At 35.0% G+C, this 18,435-nt stretch overlaps 1 protein-coding gene across 3 annotated transcripts in view; it reads left to right on the top strand.

Moving 5' to 3' along the window:
* The window catches only part of ZNF385D (zinc finger protein 385D), a 426,799-nt gene that overhangs the window by 351,126 nt on the left and 57,238 nt on the right, over positions 1–18,435 (top strand). For all 3 annotated transcript variants that reach the window (XM_062569317.1, XM_062569316.1, XM_062569318.1), the window contains one exon: positions 15,915–16,077. In XM_062569317.1, coding sequence (XP_062425301.1) covers positions 15,915–16,077 — 163 coding nt within the window. The remainder of the gene's footprint in view (positions 1–15,914; positions 16,078–18,435) is intronic.

Raw genomic sequence — 18,435 nt, 5'->3', positions numbered from 1 at the left:
GGGTTGAGGATGGGGGCTTACAGAGGCTCACTGCATTTCAGCGTGCTGTGAATAGAAGCATGAATTGCCTGCAGGAGAAAGATGGCCTTTAGTGTTTCACTGCAAGCTCTTCTAGTATGTGCAAAAGAACATTTTTTAACTGATGAGTAATGGGTTGGCTCTTGATGCCCTTTGGCTGGGGAGAACAGAGAATCTTCTCATAATTCTCTTTTATCAGCATCACGCAAGATAAATCTACAGCATGATGATTCTGTCATTAACACCAAATCTTGAGTCATTTTCTCAGATTCTTGCATTCTATGTATACACATATTCAAGCCTACTTACTCAGTTCAAGCAGCCAATTTGGAGTCTGCCAGACTAGTTGTGCAACAAGGCCATCTTTATTTTCTATTTGTTTAATGAACAGAGATGTGACTAGTTAAAATGAGGAAGAGGGAGCGAGGATGAGTACAACCATGTGACTATGTCATATGACACTGGAAACCTCCCATGCTGAACAGTGCTTCCAGGTGGGAGGTCAGTGAAGCAGATGCCTGACTAACTTTTTGAAGGTGGAGGCTGCCCAGATAATTACTCTAGTGTGCAAATTCCCATCAAGTTTAGCCTGTGCGCTCTAGCACTTACGACTTTATTACAAGTATGTTCACAGCTGGAACAGATTCCCATAGACAATAAATTCTCTTGCTGGTTCCTGCAATAATAAGCTGTAAAATCAAAAGACTGTTGGGGCCTTTGCTGTGGTCTGTCTAGTGAGATAAAGAAGGTAGGAGTTCTGTCCTAGAAAACATTTTGGTTAGACCCAAAATTTGAGTTAGACCCAAATTTGACTGAAAGGACATTCAACAGAATCAACTGTTTAGCTGTGGATTTATTGTGTCCTTAGCAGACAACTACTTGTCCTGCTACCATATTCAGACCAATAAGCCTGCTGGCTTAGCCTGAATGCTCTCAGTTATACTCCTGGCCATTTGTCTGCCTGAAGAAACCTATTAGATTTACCATGTATAAGCCTCAAGGTGCTAATACATCTTAAAACTCGGAGCTGGAAGTAAATGTCTGGTTTGTATTTGGAATGCACTCACTGCAGTTTATTTTTTAGGAGACTGAAGGGCAAAAACACTGAGGCTGTAATTGCACTTGTAAGGTGGAACTGAAGAAGCACTGAATTAAAGATTAAAGCCTCAATCCTCTATGAACAGAAGGTGTTAGAAAGAATTAGGAGAAGTTAAATCTTGTCTGAACTTGGTAGGACTTTGGGTGTCCTTAGCTTGTCCTATTTGTCCTGCTACTCTGTAAATGGCTTTGAAATAATCTTGCAAGCTGTCAAATGCTATATACTTCACATGGCATTCATGCGTCTGTCCTGTCTGCCTTTAGGATCTTGTTTAGAGAGTGTGACCTCTCGAAGTTCACTATCAGCAATAGAGCAGTGCCCTGCCTGGTACCTGACATCTTATTTTCACCCCTTCTTTAGGGTACAGTCACAGTGCTGTACTGTTCAGGTTTTTTATTATTTGGTAAATCCTCAGATGATAATGATTTCTCGGATGATTTTATGATTTGGCTGACAGAATAGGTGGCACCTAAGGACATTTCGGGGGGGTGTATGTGGTTCTGATGAGAATGTCCCATACATGCGGGGACATGATGTGGTCTGGAAGTGTCAGACAAGCTTCTAGGCCACCCTGAACTTTGATTCTCAGGGAAAAACCCTGGAAATGTTACGGTTCTTCTATTGTATCATAAAGAGTTATGTGACCCACTGGCAATATATGTCATGATACCACAGATTATAGCAACCTGCGCCTGCTAATACTTATTGTTTGCTGTAACTATTCCATATCTGTTTGATCTTGCAGCCTTAATGTTCTTTTTAGGTAGAGTCTTTGGGTTTTCTGGTCTGTCTAAGGTGCATTCGTGTTGGAATAATTGACATTCTTGAAATGATGTGTGGTGTAAAGAACTCTATTTTGGAGATAAATTGAGATATTCTATTTATTTTTATTACGTTTTGTTTATATTTTGATTATGGGAAGGACTAAGATTTAATTTGACTCCGGGATGAAAAGCAGGAATTATACTCTAAAACAGAATGGTAGCTGCAAAGGTATTTTATTCCCTTGATATCATTATGTAGTGTTTCTTATGTGTCCTTATATCTGTCCATAAACTGCTACATAGGTTATTAGTAACCCAGTAAAACAGACAACAGATTGTCTCTGTGACAAAACCATGAGAATCTTTGTTAGCTTTATAGCTGGATGTCTGCTGGGTATATATATATGTATTAAATGTGCCCAACATTGGAAACCTGTCCATCTATTAAGATATTTATGATGAGACAACAGTTTGCTTATGGTGTGTGTATATCCATGTGTGTGTATATCCACACACACCTGTATACATACATATATATACATATATATATATATATATATGCATATGCAGATTTGCTGTAATATAAAAAACACTCTCCTGCAGATTATTCAAATGATGTGGTTGTCTCCAGTTGTGTAAGTAGGAACTGGCAGAGGAAGAGCACAGAAATAAAACCAAGCCACTCCATCTGAGTGAAATTGGTGTAGGTGTTCTCAAGTTTCATTTTGTCCCTATTTTGTAGACTGTGTGTATGCATGCCATCCTAGTAGCAGCTGCATTTGAGTGTGCCGCACCAAACAGTAGGATGTAGAGCTACCCAAACAAATGTTGTAGTAAGAGTATCTAAGTAGCATAATCCAAGTTAACATATAACAAGTTTTTGTAGTGACGACATGGCTTTTTGCTCAATTGATGTGTTTCTATGACGCTGTAAAATTTGGTTGGTTGGCCTAGTCTAAGGTTGTCTGTCCTTCTTTAAATTCTTTTCATAAGGATAAAATGATACAGGTGGAGAATCGCAATATTGCTTTCAATAGCCAGGCCAGGGTGAAATAAGTGTCAGAAATACCTCTTGACTTCGGTGGAGCCAGGATTTTTAGATTGTGTGGAGCCACACAATCTAAAATTAACATGCTTGCTGTTTTTTTGTTTTTCTCTTGACAAGCTGGTCCTTGCAATTTGCAAAGGGCAATGAAAACAGCATGGTTCATTGTTTGTAGATTTTGGTGTGTAATGAATTCATAGGAGTGAATATTGAAACAGTTGTAAAGCTCCTGTAAATGTTTGCCAGAGTGTCCTTTTTCTATGAGAAAAAGCAATGAAGTATAGCTATGCTCAAAAAATAACTTCCAAATCAATATGCAAGAAATTGGTCAATGTTATGCGTGTGAAGAGGGTAAATAACACATTCTGCATTTTAATAAATGGACTAAAGAAAGTTCTTATTTTGCAATAGGGCTTCTAGAGTAATTTGCTAACTTCCTATCATGGTTGATTTCAACATAGATTTCAATGGAGCTTGGACTATTGAAGCAAATGGCTCATTCTGGAAGATCTTTTGTTGTTTTTAACACATTGAATTAGCTCATTACTGCTGAATATGTAGTGGAAAATAGCATCTGTTTACACTGTAATAATATAAAAATTACTTACCAGTAACAGAATAAGGAGCAATTTGCAAAAGCTAATCATATTTGTGCACTTGTCTGCAAAAAGTAAATTGTTAATACATGCCCAAGGGAAAAAGTACTTGCTGGTTTATGCAATTTAATAGTAACGTTAAACATAATATATTAAAGGAAAATTGTTTAGGATTCAATTTTAAAAGTCGTAAGGGTGTGAACATAAAAAATGTAGCTGTCCCATACTTTTACTTCACCTGTACTTAACAATGACTGAATTTTAGAAAGCATACTGAAGTTGTGTTTACCTAAAGCATGGGCTACATGTCCATATACCCCAGATGTGCAACACCAGCTTAGAAACCTAGCCAAATAGAGGCAGAATTCTTGCTAAAGAAACTTCTTGGTGGAAGTTTTCAGCAGAACCTCCCCCATCATGGTTAGTTCTGGCTTGTAACTGTGAGGCATACTGAAAATTATCAGAGCAATGGGAGGTCAGAAAGGGAAACTGAGACTTTCACAAAGGTCAGTTCTTCTTTTGAGATGAAACTTAAGATTCTTATTTTCTCTGTATTCAAAATAAAAACAGGATTTGGGAATCTCTGCAACTTTCTACGGAAACCATTTCTTCCAGAAGTAATTATATGGGGAACAGGGTAGACATGTTAACTTTTCCTTAGCCCTACTTGGTCTATGTGCCAGATTTGATTAGCCTGTCCTATGTGCCAACTTTTTACTAAGTCCACACATACTGTGTGCAAACTTGCAGTGTTTCTTCTCTAAATTTTTTTTTCATTATTTTCTTGGAAGAAAAGTCCAGAGAACAGTACTTCGTTCTAAGCCCATGTCTCAATACAAAACTTAAAAGTTGAAAAGGATTTCACTCTGTTTTTTAAGAATGTTTATACACCTGTTTGTGGAAATGGCAACTGTTAAATTAATTCTTTTTTAAAATGATAGAAGGAGGAGATTTAAAAATCCTCCATTATGCATTGATGTGTTGTAATACTTCATTAATTCTGATAGAGTGATCTCTTCTTGATTAGTCATGCCATCAAGCATCCATGGCTAAAATTTTATAAAAGGGAAACAAAAAAAAAGTCTTTTATTCCACACAAGTGTTGTATGAATTATGTCAGCATTTCTTTGGGTGGAAAGATCATGTGTGCAAGGTTAAATTAACCTTTTCTTATCTTCTTTATCACTTTAGGAACATTCCGTTACTATTGTTTGGTGGATGTGGATGAAAAACTATTAAATGTTACTGACTTCATTGTATTAATTTACATATATCAGATCTTTGTAATGCTTCTGTTCTGAGAAGCAGGAAGTCTTTCTTCATTTTCATCTGAGCTACACTTACCATGGATTGATGGGAATTAGTACTGAGAGATAACAAAAGGTAGAACAGTGAAAGAACTATAATAAGCAATAAACAAGCACCAATATGTTCATAAATATTGTGAATAGCTATAATGGAAAGTTTCATGCTCCAAAGAGTTTGGAGTCTCAGCATTAAATTTTAGTACTGTTTGGAAATTTCACTTCTTTGATAATCTCTGCCCTAACAACATTTATAAAATAGGAAGTGATATGTCTTAGGTTTTAAAATCAGAAAGGGCTCTTATATCTTTCTAGTTTGACCTTTTTTATATGACAGGCCATATAATTTCATCTAGTTATTTCAGTTTTGAGACTGTGTTTGACTAAATGAGACAAGAAACATCAAAGCCTATGTGATTGTACCTAAAATACAGAGCATTTCTGATGCACTGATCATAAAACACTTCAGCATATAAAATGCCTTATCGATTTCAGAGGCGTTACTCTTATCCAGTAAGGTAACTGTTTGGAGAATTGCAGCCATTTTCTTGTACCTTCATTAGATACATTTATTTTTTTGTCAATGGAAAAAATAGATTTTCAGATTTCAGCATAAGACGAGGTAGATGGAACAACGTTGTGTAGGAAGGAGATAAAATATAACTGTAGTGTAAACAGTAAGTAATGCCAGCACATTCTCATTGTGTTTTGCATACTGTTTTGAATCCCTAACCATGGCTTCCTATCGAGAGCCTTACAGATAGCTTGAAGGACAAAAACATGGCAAACTATAGGCTTTGTCTGTACTGGAAGATATTTTTGTCTATTTTGTATTGATATTAGTAAACTAGGCTATTTGTGTTAGTAAATACACCGCATTTTTCAGTCTATGCAACTTTTTATTGGGGTATCTCAGATCTTTTTGAAAAGCAGCCTTTTGCAAGAACTTAATCTGTCCGCACATGTATTACATTAAGAGGAAATAATTTACTTTATAAATAATTTGTGTGGCAGATAATGGGTACATCTATGTGTACTGTCTATATCTAAAGGAGATTGTTCAAAGTACTAAGGCTCTGATCCTGCGGTAGTCAGTCGACCTTGTGTGCTGGCAAACCTTGTATGCGTACACAGCATCTCCCTGACTTCCCTGAGGCTCTGAATGTTTTCACAGGTCCACCCAACAATGATGAAAAACAAGGCAGAAATAACGGAATTATGTACGGAAGTAAATACAGCTGTGTTGCAGACTGACTGATCTTGAAGTTTTCCTATGTCTTGCAAGCTTTTGTTCTTTATGAATATTTTGATGTTTTTTCTGAAAGTATTTTCATCTCTGCTAATTGTTTAGCTAAAAAACTCGTTTCCTTAGTATGCCATTAGTTTTTATCACGAGTTAGACATTTTTTCCATGAATATTAATTTATTATATAAACTGTGATTTACTATCTTCACTTTTAAGTAAGAAATAATATTTATTCATTTAACTTTGTTCTTTCCTCTCTTTTTTATGTACTGTATATTCCTTTGATTTCTCTCCAAAGAGAGGTCCTGTGGATAAACCTAAATTAGAATTTTCTTCAGGAAACCACTGGTGAAGGTCACTTATGTAGATACAGTATTGGTCTAAATGAGCCAGAAACTGGTGGACTACAGTTCTTTTATTCCAAGAAAATACATTGCTAATCCGTGGAGGTTTCTGCAGCTGGAAGGCTTAGACTATGAGTAGAATGAAAGAATCTGTAAATTCTGTAAACTCTTCAGTCTTAGTTATAGCCTTAAATTATCAATCTTGGCAAAACTGTGTAAAGTTTTCACAGTGGACAAGTTCATAAAGTATTTTACATATACTTATGGCATTGTACAAGAAGGCTCTAGCTTTAAGCTGAGAAGCACCCCGCTACAGCCAAATCCACATAAAATGGTGCTGGAATTAGGAGACACAGTCATTTATGGTTTCTGTTTGTGGGTTGTGAATTTCTACTTATGGGAAGGAGCTGATCTAAAGTACACAGACAAAAACTGATATTAAAATAATTACAGAAATTGAAAGTGCAAAATATAAAGTTCATTTAGCTATATCTGAGTGAAAAAATTCGGAAAATTGAATGTTTTTCTGAAGATAGTCAAACATGAAATTTAAAAAAATGCAATGAACTACAATACTAATAATGTAATTCCAATAAAAGTATGAAGATTGTGCATAATAGCACAGTGAAAATATCTCCATGTACTCTATTTTGCCTTTTCATACATTCAACTTCAAACATTGTCAAATTAATAGGAATTTAAATATGCACTTTTTAAGCTTCTGTGGTCTTTATGTAATTTTTTATATCATTTTTGTATCTCAACATTATTCTCCCCTGATGCTTTGATTCAGTCAAAAAAAATCTGAAACCCAGAATTCAATGAGATTGCTATTGTGAATGTATACAGACAATGAAGGGGTTTCCTTAGCAACAGAAATCAGGTGGAAACACTTAAATGAGCTACAATAAACGCACCCACTCAGGTTTCATTAGTTATCAGTTCACAAGGTAAATACACAGGGATTCAAGTGTCCTATGCCCAGTCAATGTGAAGTTTCCAAATGAACTGAGGCTGTAGGCAGGCAGGTGCGCATGTGCAGTCTCAGTTCTCCTTTTCCCATGTGAACTGTGACAGAGATTCAAAAAGGCCTTGGCTATATATCCATTGTTGTTATTCCTTCTCAGCTGACATCAGAAAAGACTTACTGACCTTTTGAATACTGTTCAGAAAATTACTGTCTCTAAAGCAGTTATTTTAAATTGAACAGCATCCCTTGTTTTTAAGTAAATATGATTTGTGTATAACCCTGGATGCTGAATTACTTTTACATTATTAAAGTTATTTTTACAGAATTAAGTAAATCACAACCATATTGTATCATGGTGAGCTTTTTCTCTGTTATTTCATAGATAGATTGTATGTCAGCTTTTATATTTTCCATTACTGACTTATCATTTGAAAGATGTTTATTAACACAATGAATAAAAGATGTGTGGGTGTCTTTACTGCTGGAGGAGAGAATCTGGGGTACATTCCTACAAAAATATAATGGCATGTGTGCTTTGCTTAAGTTCTCAGTTCCAAGTATGTCAGTTCCAAATTCAAAACTCAAAGGATGCATTTTATATTTACTAAACTGAATAAAGACATGTCTTAATTTATCATGAGTTGCACATAGCAGTGCATATAGATTAACTTTCTTCCATCTCATTCTAAAATTAAACTGAGATTAATCACTTGGTTAATCTGAGTGAAAAATCAAACAAGTTTAATTTTCTCTTGAAACTCTGATTACAGTAAGATTTACCATAGGGAAAATAGATGATGCTTGAATGCCTGTCAATTAATACATTAGTGATCAGATTAAATGTTAATTTTATTGACTATAACAGTTTTCAAAAGAGAATATTGTATCTCCTCTCCAAAAGATCCCCCCAGAGCAACCATAATAACTATGAAAATATGTAAAAGCTTCTAGAGACTTAGACTTCAAAACCTTGTCAAAATGTGTTTAAATATGATCTGCTTACAGTAAAAAAGGTAAAATAGATGGTAAAGCAAGTAGCCTGTTTATTGGACTTTGGGAAGCAATGAACTTCAGTTATTCTAGATGAATAAGTATTGTCCTTAACAGAAAAATGGCAGATATGTGATGAGATAAGTTATCCGAACTATCTTCCCTTCAGCATGTACGTTTTGATGCTGCATATGTCTCCTTAGAATGCAGTTTGAAGTGTATTATATCTATTATATTTCTTTTGTACGTGGCCTAGGTAGTTTCAGGTAACACCACACTCTGTGGCAGGCTGCAGTACAAGAAGATGCATGGTCTTAGAGATACTGTGCTATGGGACAGTAGATATGAATTCAGGGATTTTGTTCTTCTATATCTGACCAAAACAAAGTAGGTTTTCATGGCAGACAATAAAAATATTTTCCTCCTTCAACAAATCTCTAAATCCAAAGATCTGCAGCAAAGTTTTTAATTTCCTTTCCATAATGATAGAATGGATGATTTTAGCATAGGAATGCGGTCAAAGGCAATCTTTCAAAATGTGATGCAGACAATTCAGTGCATGCCATGCAGGTGCAGCCTCTCACCATTGCATAAATGGCTCTTGCAGGAGCCTAAGCACAGGAGATAGGAGGGAGTGCCTTTGGTCATGCACAGGAACTAGCAAGCTCCAAAGTCACTCTTCCTCTCTGGTCCTTGAGTCTCAGGGTGTGTTACAGAGTATATTGAATTAATGCTGTATGAAAGAGAAGAAGGAACAGAAAATTTTTCTTTACAGAGAGAGGAAATTGTATATCTGGGAATTAACTTGCTGAGAAATTTATTTTATTCTATGATGATAACGGAGAAATATGTTCCTTTTTATAGAAAGGTCCTTTTTGCTATTGCTGTTATATTTGACTCCAGGGAAAGGTGTAAATTGATTAGTTGTATAGTTCAGGAGGCAAAAGTCTTCTCAGAGCCCAAAGAGTTATATCACACAAATCCTTGGTGTTTTATGTCACAGATACATCTGAGTCTGTAATGTAATTAGATCTCTGGCTCCATATTACAGACTGATGTTGACAACATAGTGCACAAAAAAGCAGAAGTGACAAAATACAAAAGATAAAAAGTAAGCTTAGCAGAAGGAAGAAATGATGGCAGGCAACATTTATCTGCATTAACATTGACTGCAGATTAATTTTATATATATATCAGGTAGAAATCATGCTACTCTTGTTCAATATAAGCATTTCATAGTGTTAACATCACCTTTAAAAATTACATTACATATCTTGACTTAATATCCTATTCTTTAAAGGCTGGCACAAGTACTTAGCTTTTTTGACTCTGTTGCTGAGAGTCTGTCAGTTCTACTGAAGTCCATGGAGTTCCTCTGTTTTCTAGAAAATGAGCATCATGACTGGTGTAATCCTGAATTTCCTGTATGCAGTCACTGGTTAAACAAAACAGTAGGAATTGTAAGACAAATTGTACTTGAAATTTTAAAATAGCCCCAAATAAAGATATACCTACTTACTAGAATAAACACATCTCAATGAAAAAGACTGTACAGCCCTTCTCCTGTTATCTCAGGTATGGCTCATGGTAAAAGACCTGTCCTACACAAAAAACAACTGTTTAGTCTTCTCCAGGCTTCATTGGGAATAGAGCCTTAAGATATCAGAGGAAGATGGAAATCTTGATGCAGCAACGATACATGGTTCGGCTCAAAGCCCACTGACTTTGTTGGCCCTGCAAACCCTGTTGCTTAGGTCCTGCAGAAGGCAAAAATAGTAAAAAGATTTTTCTACTCTGGGATGATATCATCCATTTCACAGTTACTACTATAGGTATTTAAAGCATTTATTTTTTGTTATTATATGAATTATTATAGAATATATAAATTGTATGCATTAACTATATTTCATATTATATATTTATATTGTATTTATTTATATATTATATGTATATGTAATTTATATTATTCTATTATCATTCTCATGGACTGCACTAAGCAGTAAAACTCTGGAAGCCATACAGAATTTGGTACTATTGGAACTGAAGAACCAAATGAGCTTCAATCTAAGAAAATACCTGCATATGCTATGTATATAGGATGCACTGCTGCTGTGCATGTGTCTCAACTGGAGCCTATTGCAGCCTTCCCTGAGCTCTGTGCAGTTATCACTGAATGGTTTTCAGTCAACAGCTGTCAATCTAGACTGGCCACTTTGAAGTCATTACAGAAAAACTTAATATGATTTCTTCCAAAAATGAGAGGTTTTCTGATTTTAATCGGTTTCTTGTATACTCAGAATACCTATAAGGTTGTATTTGAAATACTTATTGGCATGTAGCCCAACTTCAGGAAGATAATACACACTCAGAAGTTAAAACAACAGGTGGCACAAGCATATCTTAAGCGATTTTCCCTCATTACACCAAAGGACAGTAGTCCCTCTTGTCTCATGCAGTTGTCTGTTATTGCTTCCCCTGTGTTCCCAGTTCATTGATGGTATTAGTTTGAACTGGGAAACTTTTTTTTTTTTTTTTTTTTTTTTTCTTTTTTCTTTGATAGCTCTAGCATATACTTTTTACCCTGGAGGATCCTGACATCAGTTGCTGATGTATGAGCCAAAATTGCTACCATTGTGCTGCGAGTGACAGCAGAGGTGGTGGTAGCATCCAGTAGAAGGTGAAAACAGCAACAGGACAAGGGGTTCCGGAGTCTCAGAACAACAAAAAAGACTTCAAGTCTTTCAGCCTTAGTTTGGGGCATTCTGAGGAAGCAACCTTAATACTAATTGGTCAGATGACAATATGGAAAGAGATCACCGCATAATGGAGGGCTTTCAAAATTTGTTTTGAGATGAGAAATATACAGAACAGGTGGAACACTTGCAGAACAAGTGGACTGAACTTTTTTTGAGAAAGAATTAGTGGAACATATTGACTACACTTCTTAGAAATTTATTTTCTTTGAGTTTCCTTTCATTAGGAAGGGATTGCCTGCAAGGAACAAATAAGGAGGGAGAACAATCTCTGAGAAGACTGATAATGTTGGATGAACCAAGAGGGAGCTAAAAAGGATAGAAGATGAAGTTCTGGTGAGGTAGAGAGACTCTGAGAATAGGAGGATACTTATTTTTTGTCTCAGTGCACAAAATTAAATATGAAGTTTTTGTTGGACCAATGCCTGAGGAACATAAGTGAGAAGACATATGATTCACTGAAGTACCTTCATGTAGGGTGACATACTTCTTTGGAAGACTGCCATATAGATATGATGACTATAATTGTAAGGGAATATGGTATCTGAATTGTTTAAAATACTTCATAGCTTTCCTGTCATATTTTACACATTGCAGTCTGCCTGGTAATGTGATGTCCTTATGGTAATTGTGGTACAATATTACACTTCTTAAGCAAACAAAATACAGCTTTGACACTACGGCTGTTGTTTCTGAATGCTCTCTGGAGTAACTATATAAACTGCGTAAAGACTTATTTTTTTCTCTTATATGTACGTGTATGTCTTTATTAAAAATGTTTATATAGGCAAATACACACACACACACACACACACACACACACACAAATATAGTGTCAATTTGGTCAAGTTTAGAAAATATAGTGAATAGGAAAGTTTCTAATTAATCAAGACAAATACATAGAAGCAGGAGAAATTACTTATTTTGTAAAGGAGTTGCTTAAACTGACCTGCACTGCTGAAATAGGTAGAATGTTTTTACAAGTAACAGTAGAAAATGATTTTCCCTTTAGACATCTTGCAATTTCCCTGGTCTTGAAGTAAATCTAATAGATAGTCAGTTTATCTGCATGTAATTTGAAGAATCAGAGCCTTCAAAGTTTAATTAAGAATGTGTGGGTTTTTAACTTCAGATACAAGGTATCTCACTTTTTTTTTTCTTTTTTCTCGTTAGATATATTTTTAAAGAATGGATGTAATTTCTTGAAGTTCACGATAATGTTGCACTAGCAATATTTGACATCTGTCTCATGCTTCATCACTGACTGGGTCACACGTGTTAATTTACAGTGGCTCAGCTTTACAGCACTAGGATAATGCTGGAAACTATTGATATGAGAAGAATACTTGGAAATTATGATGAAAAAAGAAAGTGCTCTCTTTCTTATGGTATTCGTTTAGGGTGTTCTTTATGATGATAAAAAGAAACAAAATTTAATATTAGAGGGTTTTTAGAATAACTGGTTGACTATAGTTACAAAGTATTCTCCACTAATAGGGAATGTTGCACTGTAGGATTGTTCTGAATCTCTTCCATTTGATATAACATCTGATTTTAGGTGGAATGGTTGTTTCTCAAAGAAGCCTGGCTTCCATAGAAATGAGCAATTATAAAAGTCCATAGTCCTTCACAACACATGGAAAGGACGATCTTCTTGATTCCCATTGGCTTCAGCAGATCCAGTAGCTCATAGCTTGGGCATTTTTAGCACAGCTTGATAAGATATATGCAAGATATATACACACATCTTTGTTTTTCATAACTGTTTAACTAAAAAGTATTCCAGAAGGAGACCCTTTCCTACCTCTGTGAAAGGATGCAGTCTCTTCACACGGTCTGCATCATGGTTTCCACCAAAAGCTAGGTCTAACATCTCTTTTGCTCTTCCTCTCTCTTTTTCTTGCAATTCTGCATGAAAATCAGAAATAATTGCATTTTATGGTCTTAGTTTTTATTTAAGCTGCAAGTAAATGCCATTTAAATAGTGAGTCTTATTTTGGTTTTCTTAGGGCTGGATATGATTCAGTGAGGTGATACTATCATACTTTCTGTTGCCATGCTGAAAAGGTGCTTATAAATATTTTTCCACTTCCTCCATCCTATTTTTGCAAGGAAAGACAATGACAATTAACAGCAAAATTTTTTTTTGAGTTCCGGTTCAATTGTAAAAGTTCAGTGTAATGCTGATTAAATGCTTAGAAGCAATCTGTCTGCTCCCACATAGAACTACTGTTAACCTGCATAAACCATTGTCTTGAAACAAGCTCAGATGGCTAAATATTCCCACAGAGAACAGAGATTTAAATTCTGAAATAACAAAGGCATAAAGAATTTCTCTAAGTAGAGACTGAATAAACTGGCAGCACTCTGTGGGAAGAGGGTAATGGACAACTCTACATAGCAGCCACTGTAAATTTAAGCAATGTGTTTCTACTTTGAGGCAATTTAATTTATATATTTCAGAACACTGAAAAGGTCACAGATTTTTACATAGAGCCTCATTGTGTATTCCTTGTGCATCTGCACTGCTTGAATCGAGGTTTGTGGAGCTGTAACCATGAGAATTTGGAGGCAAGAGAACTGTGGATGCCAGAGATGTAAATCTGGGGTGATCTTCTGAGAAATCTTTGAAGAAAGTTTATTGTATATCAAACTAATGCCAACATTAATAATTCAGTGTTAAGGACCATATTCTGGCTACCTTTTTTATATCTGAGGAGTGACACTATTAATTAGGGAAAGCAAGTGCAGTCAGAATCTGGAGCTGACTGATAATTAAATTTGACTATAAACTGTAAAAATAGCATTGACATGACCGTAATGTAAGAATTTACTGTATAATGTCATTTTTAATGCGTCATTGTAACTTGGCACTGGTCTTTCAGTTTAACAATAATTAACATCTCTTGACTGTTTGTATTTGGCTTACTGTATGTTTCTTGATGTTATGTGTTGGGAATTGTAAAAGGTGCATGATTGTGCTGTTTCTGTTCAAGTTGTTTCTAATTAAAATCTTCACTGTCCAGTGTTCTTTCAATAAGGGTACCAACTACAACATTTATATTATTTTACGCACATAGAAACTGGCTTTTCAATCAAACTGAATGATGCATCTAAATATATAACAAGAGTGTGTGTATATATCTGTTCAGGTATACACATATACATCTATATATTTATTTATTCAAATAAAGTCTCCCACTTCTCCTCACCTTGAGCTTCTCAAATCTTAGGCATTTGGAGGGAGTCCTGACTTTTTCTTGAATGCTGAAAGTCATGAATCTCGAGATGAATTAATATACACTCTTACTGTGGTATTTCCTAGATGTTCTCCCCAATATCCAGCACAGGGCAACATTAAATACAGGTCTGATGACTAACAGATGCTAGAATATACAGGAGTCTTCTACCTGCACAGGTGGCTTAATGAATCAAGTGACTCGGTCATTTTTCCTTCTGATCCTTTGAGTCAGTAGCCACTAAATTCCTTATGTGTGTGTTTCTTCTTCTGATCCCACGATAGAAAGTACTTACCTTGTATGTTCTCTGTAACAGTGTGCTGTTGTCTCATGCCAGAAACAAAATCCTGACCTGGATGGATTCTTGGGCTGGCCCAGCATAGTTCCTCTTTTATTTGTCCAGTTCTCTAATAGTTAAATTCTGAGTATTTTCTTAGAGACACGATAATCTTTCCTGAGTAAGAAAAGAGGTGATTTCAATAAAGTTTCCAGTTCAACAATAGAAATATAAGGAATATATCAAGTTATTCATTTATTAAATGGAAGACTGTCTTCCACATAAGAGCTTAAATAGTTGGAGAAACTAACCTCTGAATATCCATATTGATTCTAGATTATTTGTATAAAGTGTAATCTTATACTTCAGATATCATTCTTAAAATATACTTGCAACATAAATTAAATGAAGAAATGTTGCTATGAACTCTTAGAATAATAAAGATATTTTCAGTGTAGTACAAAAATCTCAGTAGCAACACACATATCTATTTTAGCTTAACTGTGTCAAGTAGTCAAAATACGTTTGGTACCATGACAGGATTTGTTTGAGTCTTCTCCTTTGAAAGGATGCTCCTTGCTTTGAATTTCAAACACCATCTTTTGTAGGAGGGGGACTACAGTAATCCTTTTTCTAAAAGCCAGATTGCATGTCTGCCTCTCAATTCAGTTATATTTTTGGTGATGGGCTTTTAGGGACTTGTTTTATGTTTTGCTTTTTTTTTTTTTGTTTGAATTTAGGTGACTCTGGGAGTTGTTTGTTATGTTTTGTTTTGTTTTTACTGTCAGTCTTTGCTTACCGTCTGAGAAGTTCTTGATATCATCGCTGAAGGAAATCATTCCTTTGAAGGAAACTTTGACAAAATCTATGATTAGTAATAGAAACTGGATAACTTCAGAAATACTGGGAGGAGAGTGCTTTCCTCCTTGTTGCCTGAGATTTTTTTTTTTAATGCAAAAGTGAAAAAGTTCTTAATAAAGAGCTATTAAAGAAATATATTTTAAGCGTGGTAGAATAAAGCAACATTATTTTGGTCTGAGCGTAATATACTGTTCTACAGTGATATACTGTATCTCTCAAATTGGGGTTGCTTGATTATTTTTCCATTGTTTTCTAAGCATCATTCTAAATATTATTTTCAGTTTGGTCACTACTTGGATAATGTGAATGGTACCCATTATTGAAAGGTAGTCTGTATTTGTACTAATACAGAGAATGCCAGTTTAGAAATGAGCCTGATTGCATGGTTCATTTTGTTCTCCTTTGTAGAGCCAGGCTGCGGCCCACTACAAAGGCACTAAACATGCCAAGAAGCTCAAAGCACTGGAAGCCATGAAAAATAAGCAGAAATCTGTTACTACCAAGGACAGCGCAAAGACTACCTTCACTTCCATCACTACCAATACCATCAATACCAGCTCTGACAAAACAGGTTAAGCGATAAACTTTTTTTTTTTTTTTTTTTTCTTGTTTAACTCCATGTCTGTTTGGCTATGTGCTTGCCACATTGATTCATGCTTGATCCATCTTTCTGTGCGATATTGTTTTTTTTTTAATTCCTTTCAATATGCTGGTGAGAGTAAGAGAGTTATGTAACCGATTTCTCTATGTGAAAAGAGGCTTGTTATTCTTTTAGGATAGAATGCAATACTTGTGACTTGGTTAATTTTTAAAGCAGCTGAACTATTAAGTACCAGCTGATCTAAACCTTGTAGTCTATATGCAGCATCTCTGTATAAATAATTACACATGGCACATTTCTTTTAACCACAAACAATGCAGCAAGTTGCACTAATTATTTGTAGAAGCCTCTTACAAAAGCATTGTCAGTAAAAACATAATTCTCATAAATTTCAAGCATTGCATTATTTTTTTAAAATGGCGATCGCATGGTTTTGAGCTGGAAAATAGCTGTATATCCTGTACTCCACAAACTCAGGTAAGTGTTATCAATGCCAATTGTACTGCTTAAATGAGTCTTCAGACTGAAATCATATCCTTTAAATTATTGTGTGGGTAAAGGGTATTTCTTTGCAAATAAAATCTATATGAGTATTTGGTGAAGTCAATAGATTTGATTAACCTGTCGTTTTAAATGTGTGGCTATTATACAAGAAATTTCAGATGAAGGTTGAAAGTTCATAGAAAGATGTAGTAACTCACAAGATGTGATTGCTTTTGTGATACTCTGTATGATGATATAGAGCCTGCATATTTAGTCATAATCACCCCTACCTCCCCTAAACAAGCCAAAACCAGCAACAGCACAAAAGCTAAAGGTGTGAAAAAGCAGAGACCTTTCTACTGATCCTGCAAGCTGCTCTTTTGGAACCAGTTCTTCTTCAGTAAGTTTAGTACTGTAAATCGAATTGCAATTACTAATTACAGTGTAGCAAAAAAGAACCTTACAGATATGTGTAGTACTTTCTTTAAAACACATTTTTGCTATCTTTCTTATAGGCAGATAAATATATGTCTCTTTCTATCGAATCTGTTCTAGGCCTTTATTACAGACAACATTTGTTCTTGTGGAGATTTAGATCCTAACGAAAATAGGATTGCTTTAAAAAGCCATCAATTGTTACAACATTTTTGTATTTGTTACAAAAAAATACTCCTGAAAATACTCCACATGCTTTTATTTCTGATGGTGAAAGAAATGAAGCATGGGAAAATGGGAAGAGGGATGAGAAATGTCAATAGTTATTTATAAAAATATATACATCTATGAACATGTGAATACTTTTAACAGTTTCTCCTGCTCCCTGTTGACATGTTCACAGCAATGAGAGGGATGTTGTGTGGAAGAGTGAGTTATTGTTTGTAAAATTATAGTCTACTGGCAAGAGAAGATAACTTAAGAAAAGAAGGAGATATTTTTAAGCTTTAAAATGTATTATTAAAAAGCTTTTTTCTCACACTGTATAGTTTTAGAGGATGATATAAAATGCCTTAAAACTTGTCTAAGTCTTTCCATCAGGCTTTGAATTAGATCCCTGACAAGATACATGAACTGTCGTGTGTCTAAGATCAGCAATACAAATCAATATGTATATCAACGTAAGTAAGAAAACATCAAAAAAGTAGTTACCTGTAAAAGCAGTGGCCTCTGCAGGAGTTTCCTCAGCTTTACACATGGCTTACAGTTTACTGGCTGAATTTTATAAAATGTCTGCATGCATGTGTATGTATGTACGTTTGTATGTGTGTGTATATATATATATATATGTAATGTATGAATATATTATATATATATACATACATATATAATGTGCATATTTACATATATGTATGTATTCAATGTTATAAATACTCACCTGAATGACATTTTATAATTTTTTTCTCTGCTGAGAGAGACTGTCTTTCACAGGGATTTTATTATGGTCCTGATACCCACCTCATCCTCAAAAAAAAAAGGGAGGGGAGTGCTCCAAGAAACATTAAACTTACTTGATAAATAGCCAAAATTCTGACAGTTTCCCAGAATACTAAGAGCTCTATTCTACTGATGGCATTCAAAGAAAGACAGCTAGTTCTGTCCAAACACAAATACAGTTATTGCAGGTCAGCATTGATGTGACTGGCAATAAAATAGCATCCTCTGTGTAAAATATCTTTCGTAGAAGCAAGCATCTTTATATACTGGAAAAAACCAACCCACTAAAAAGATGAGCAAAAAAAATTTAGGTAGCCAAAAGGCTGAAATTATCTGCCAAAGCTGACAAGTTAAAATCCTCATAAATCAAGTTTTTTCCTTTACTGTTCAGTTATTCTCTATATTACATATATT

This window comes from Rhea pennata, chromosome 2, assembly GCF_028389875.1.
Source record: "Rhea pennata isolate bPtePen1 chromosome 2, bPtePen1.pri, whole genome shotgun sequence".
Classification (NCBI taxonomy): Eukaryota; Metazoa; Chordata; class Aves; order Rheiformes; family Rheidae; genus Rhea; species Rhea pennata.
Note: the sequence above shows the minus strand (reverse complement) of the source record. Positions and strands in the feature narration are given on the sequence as shown.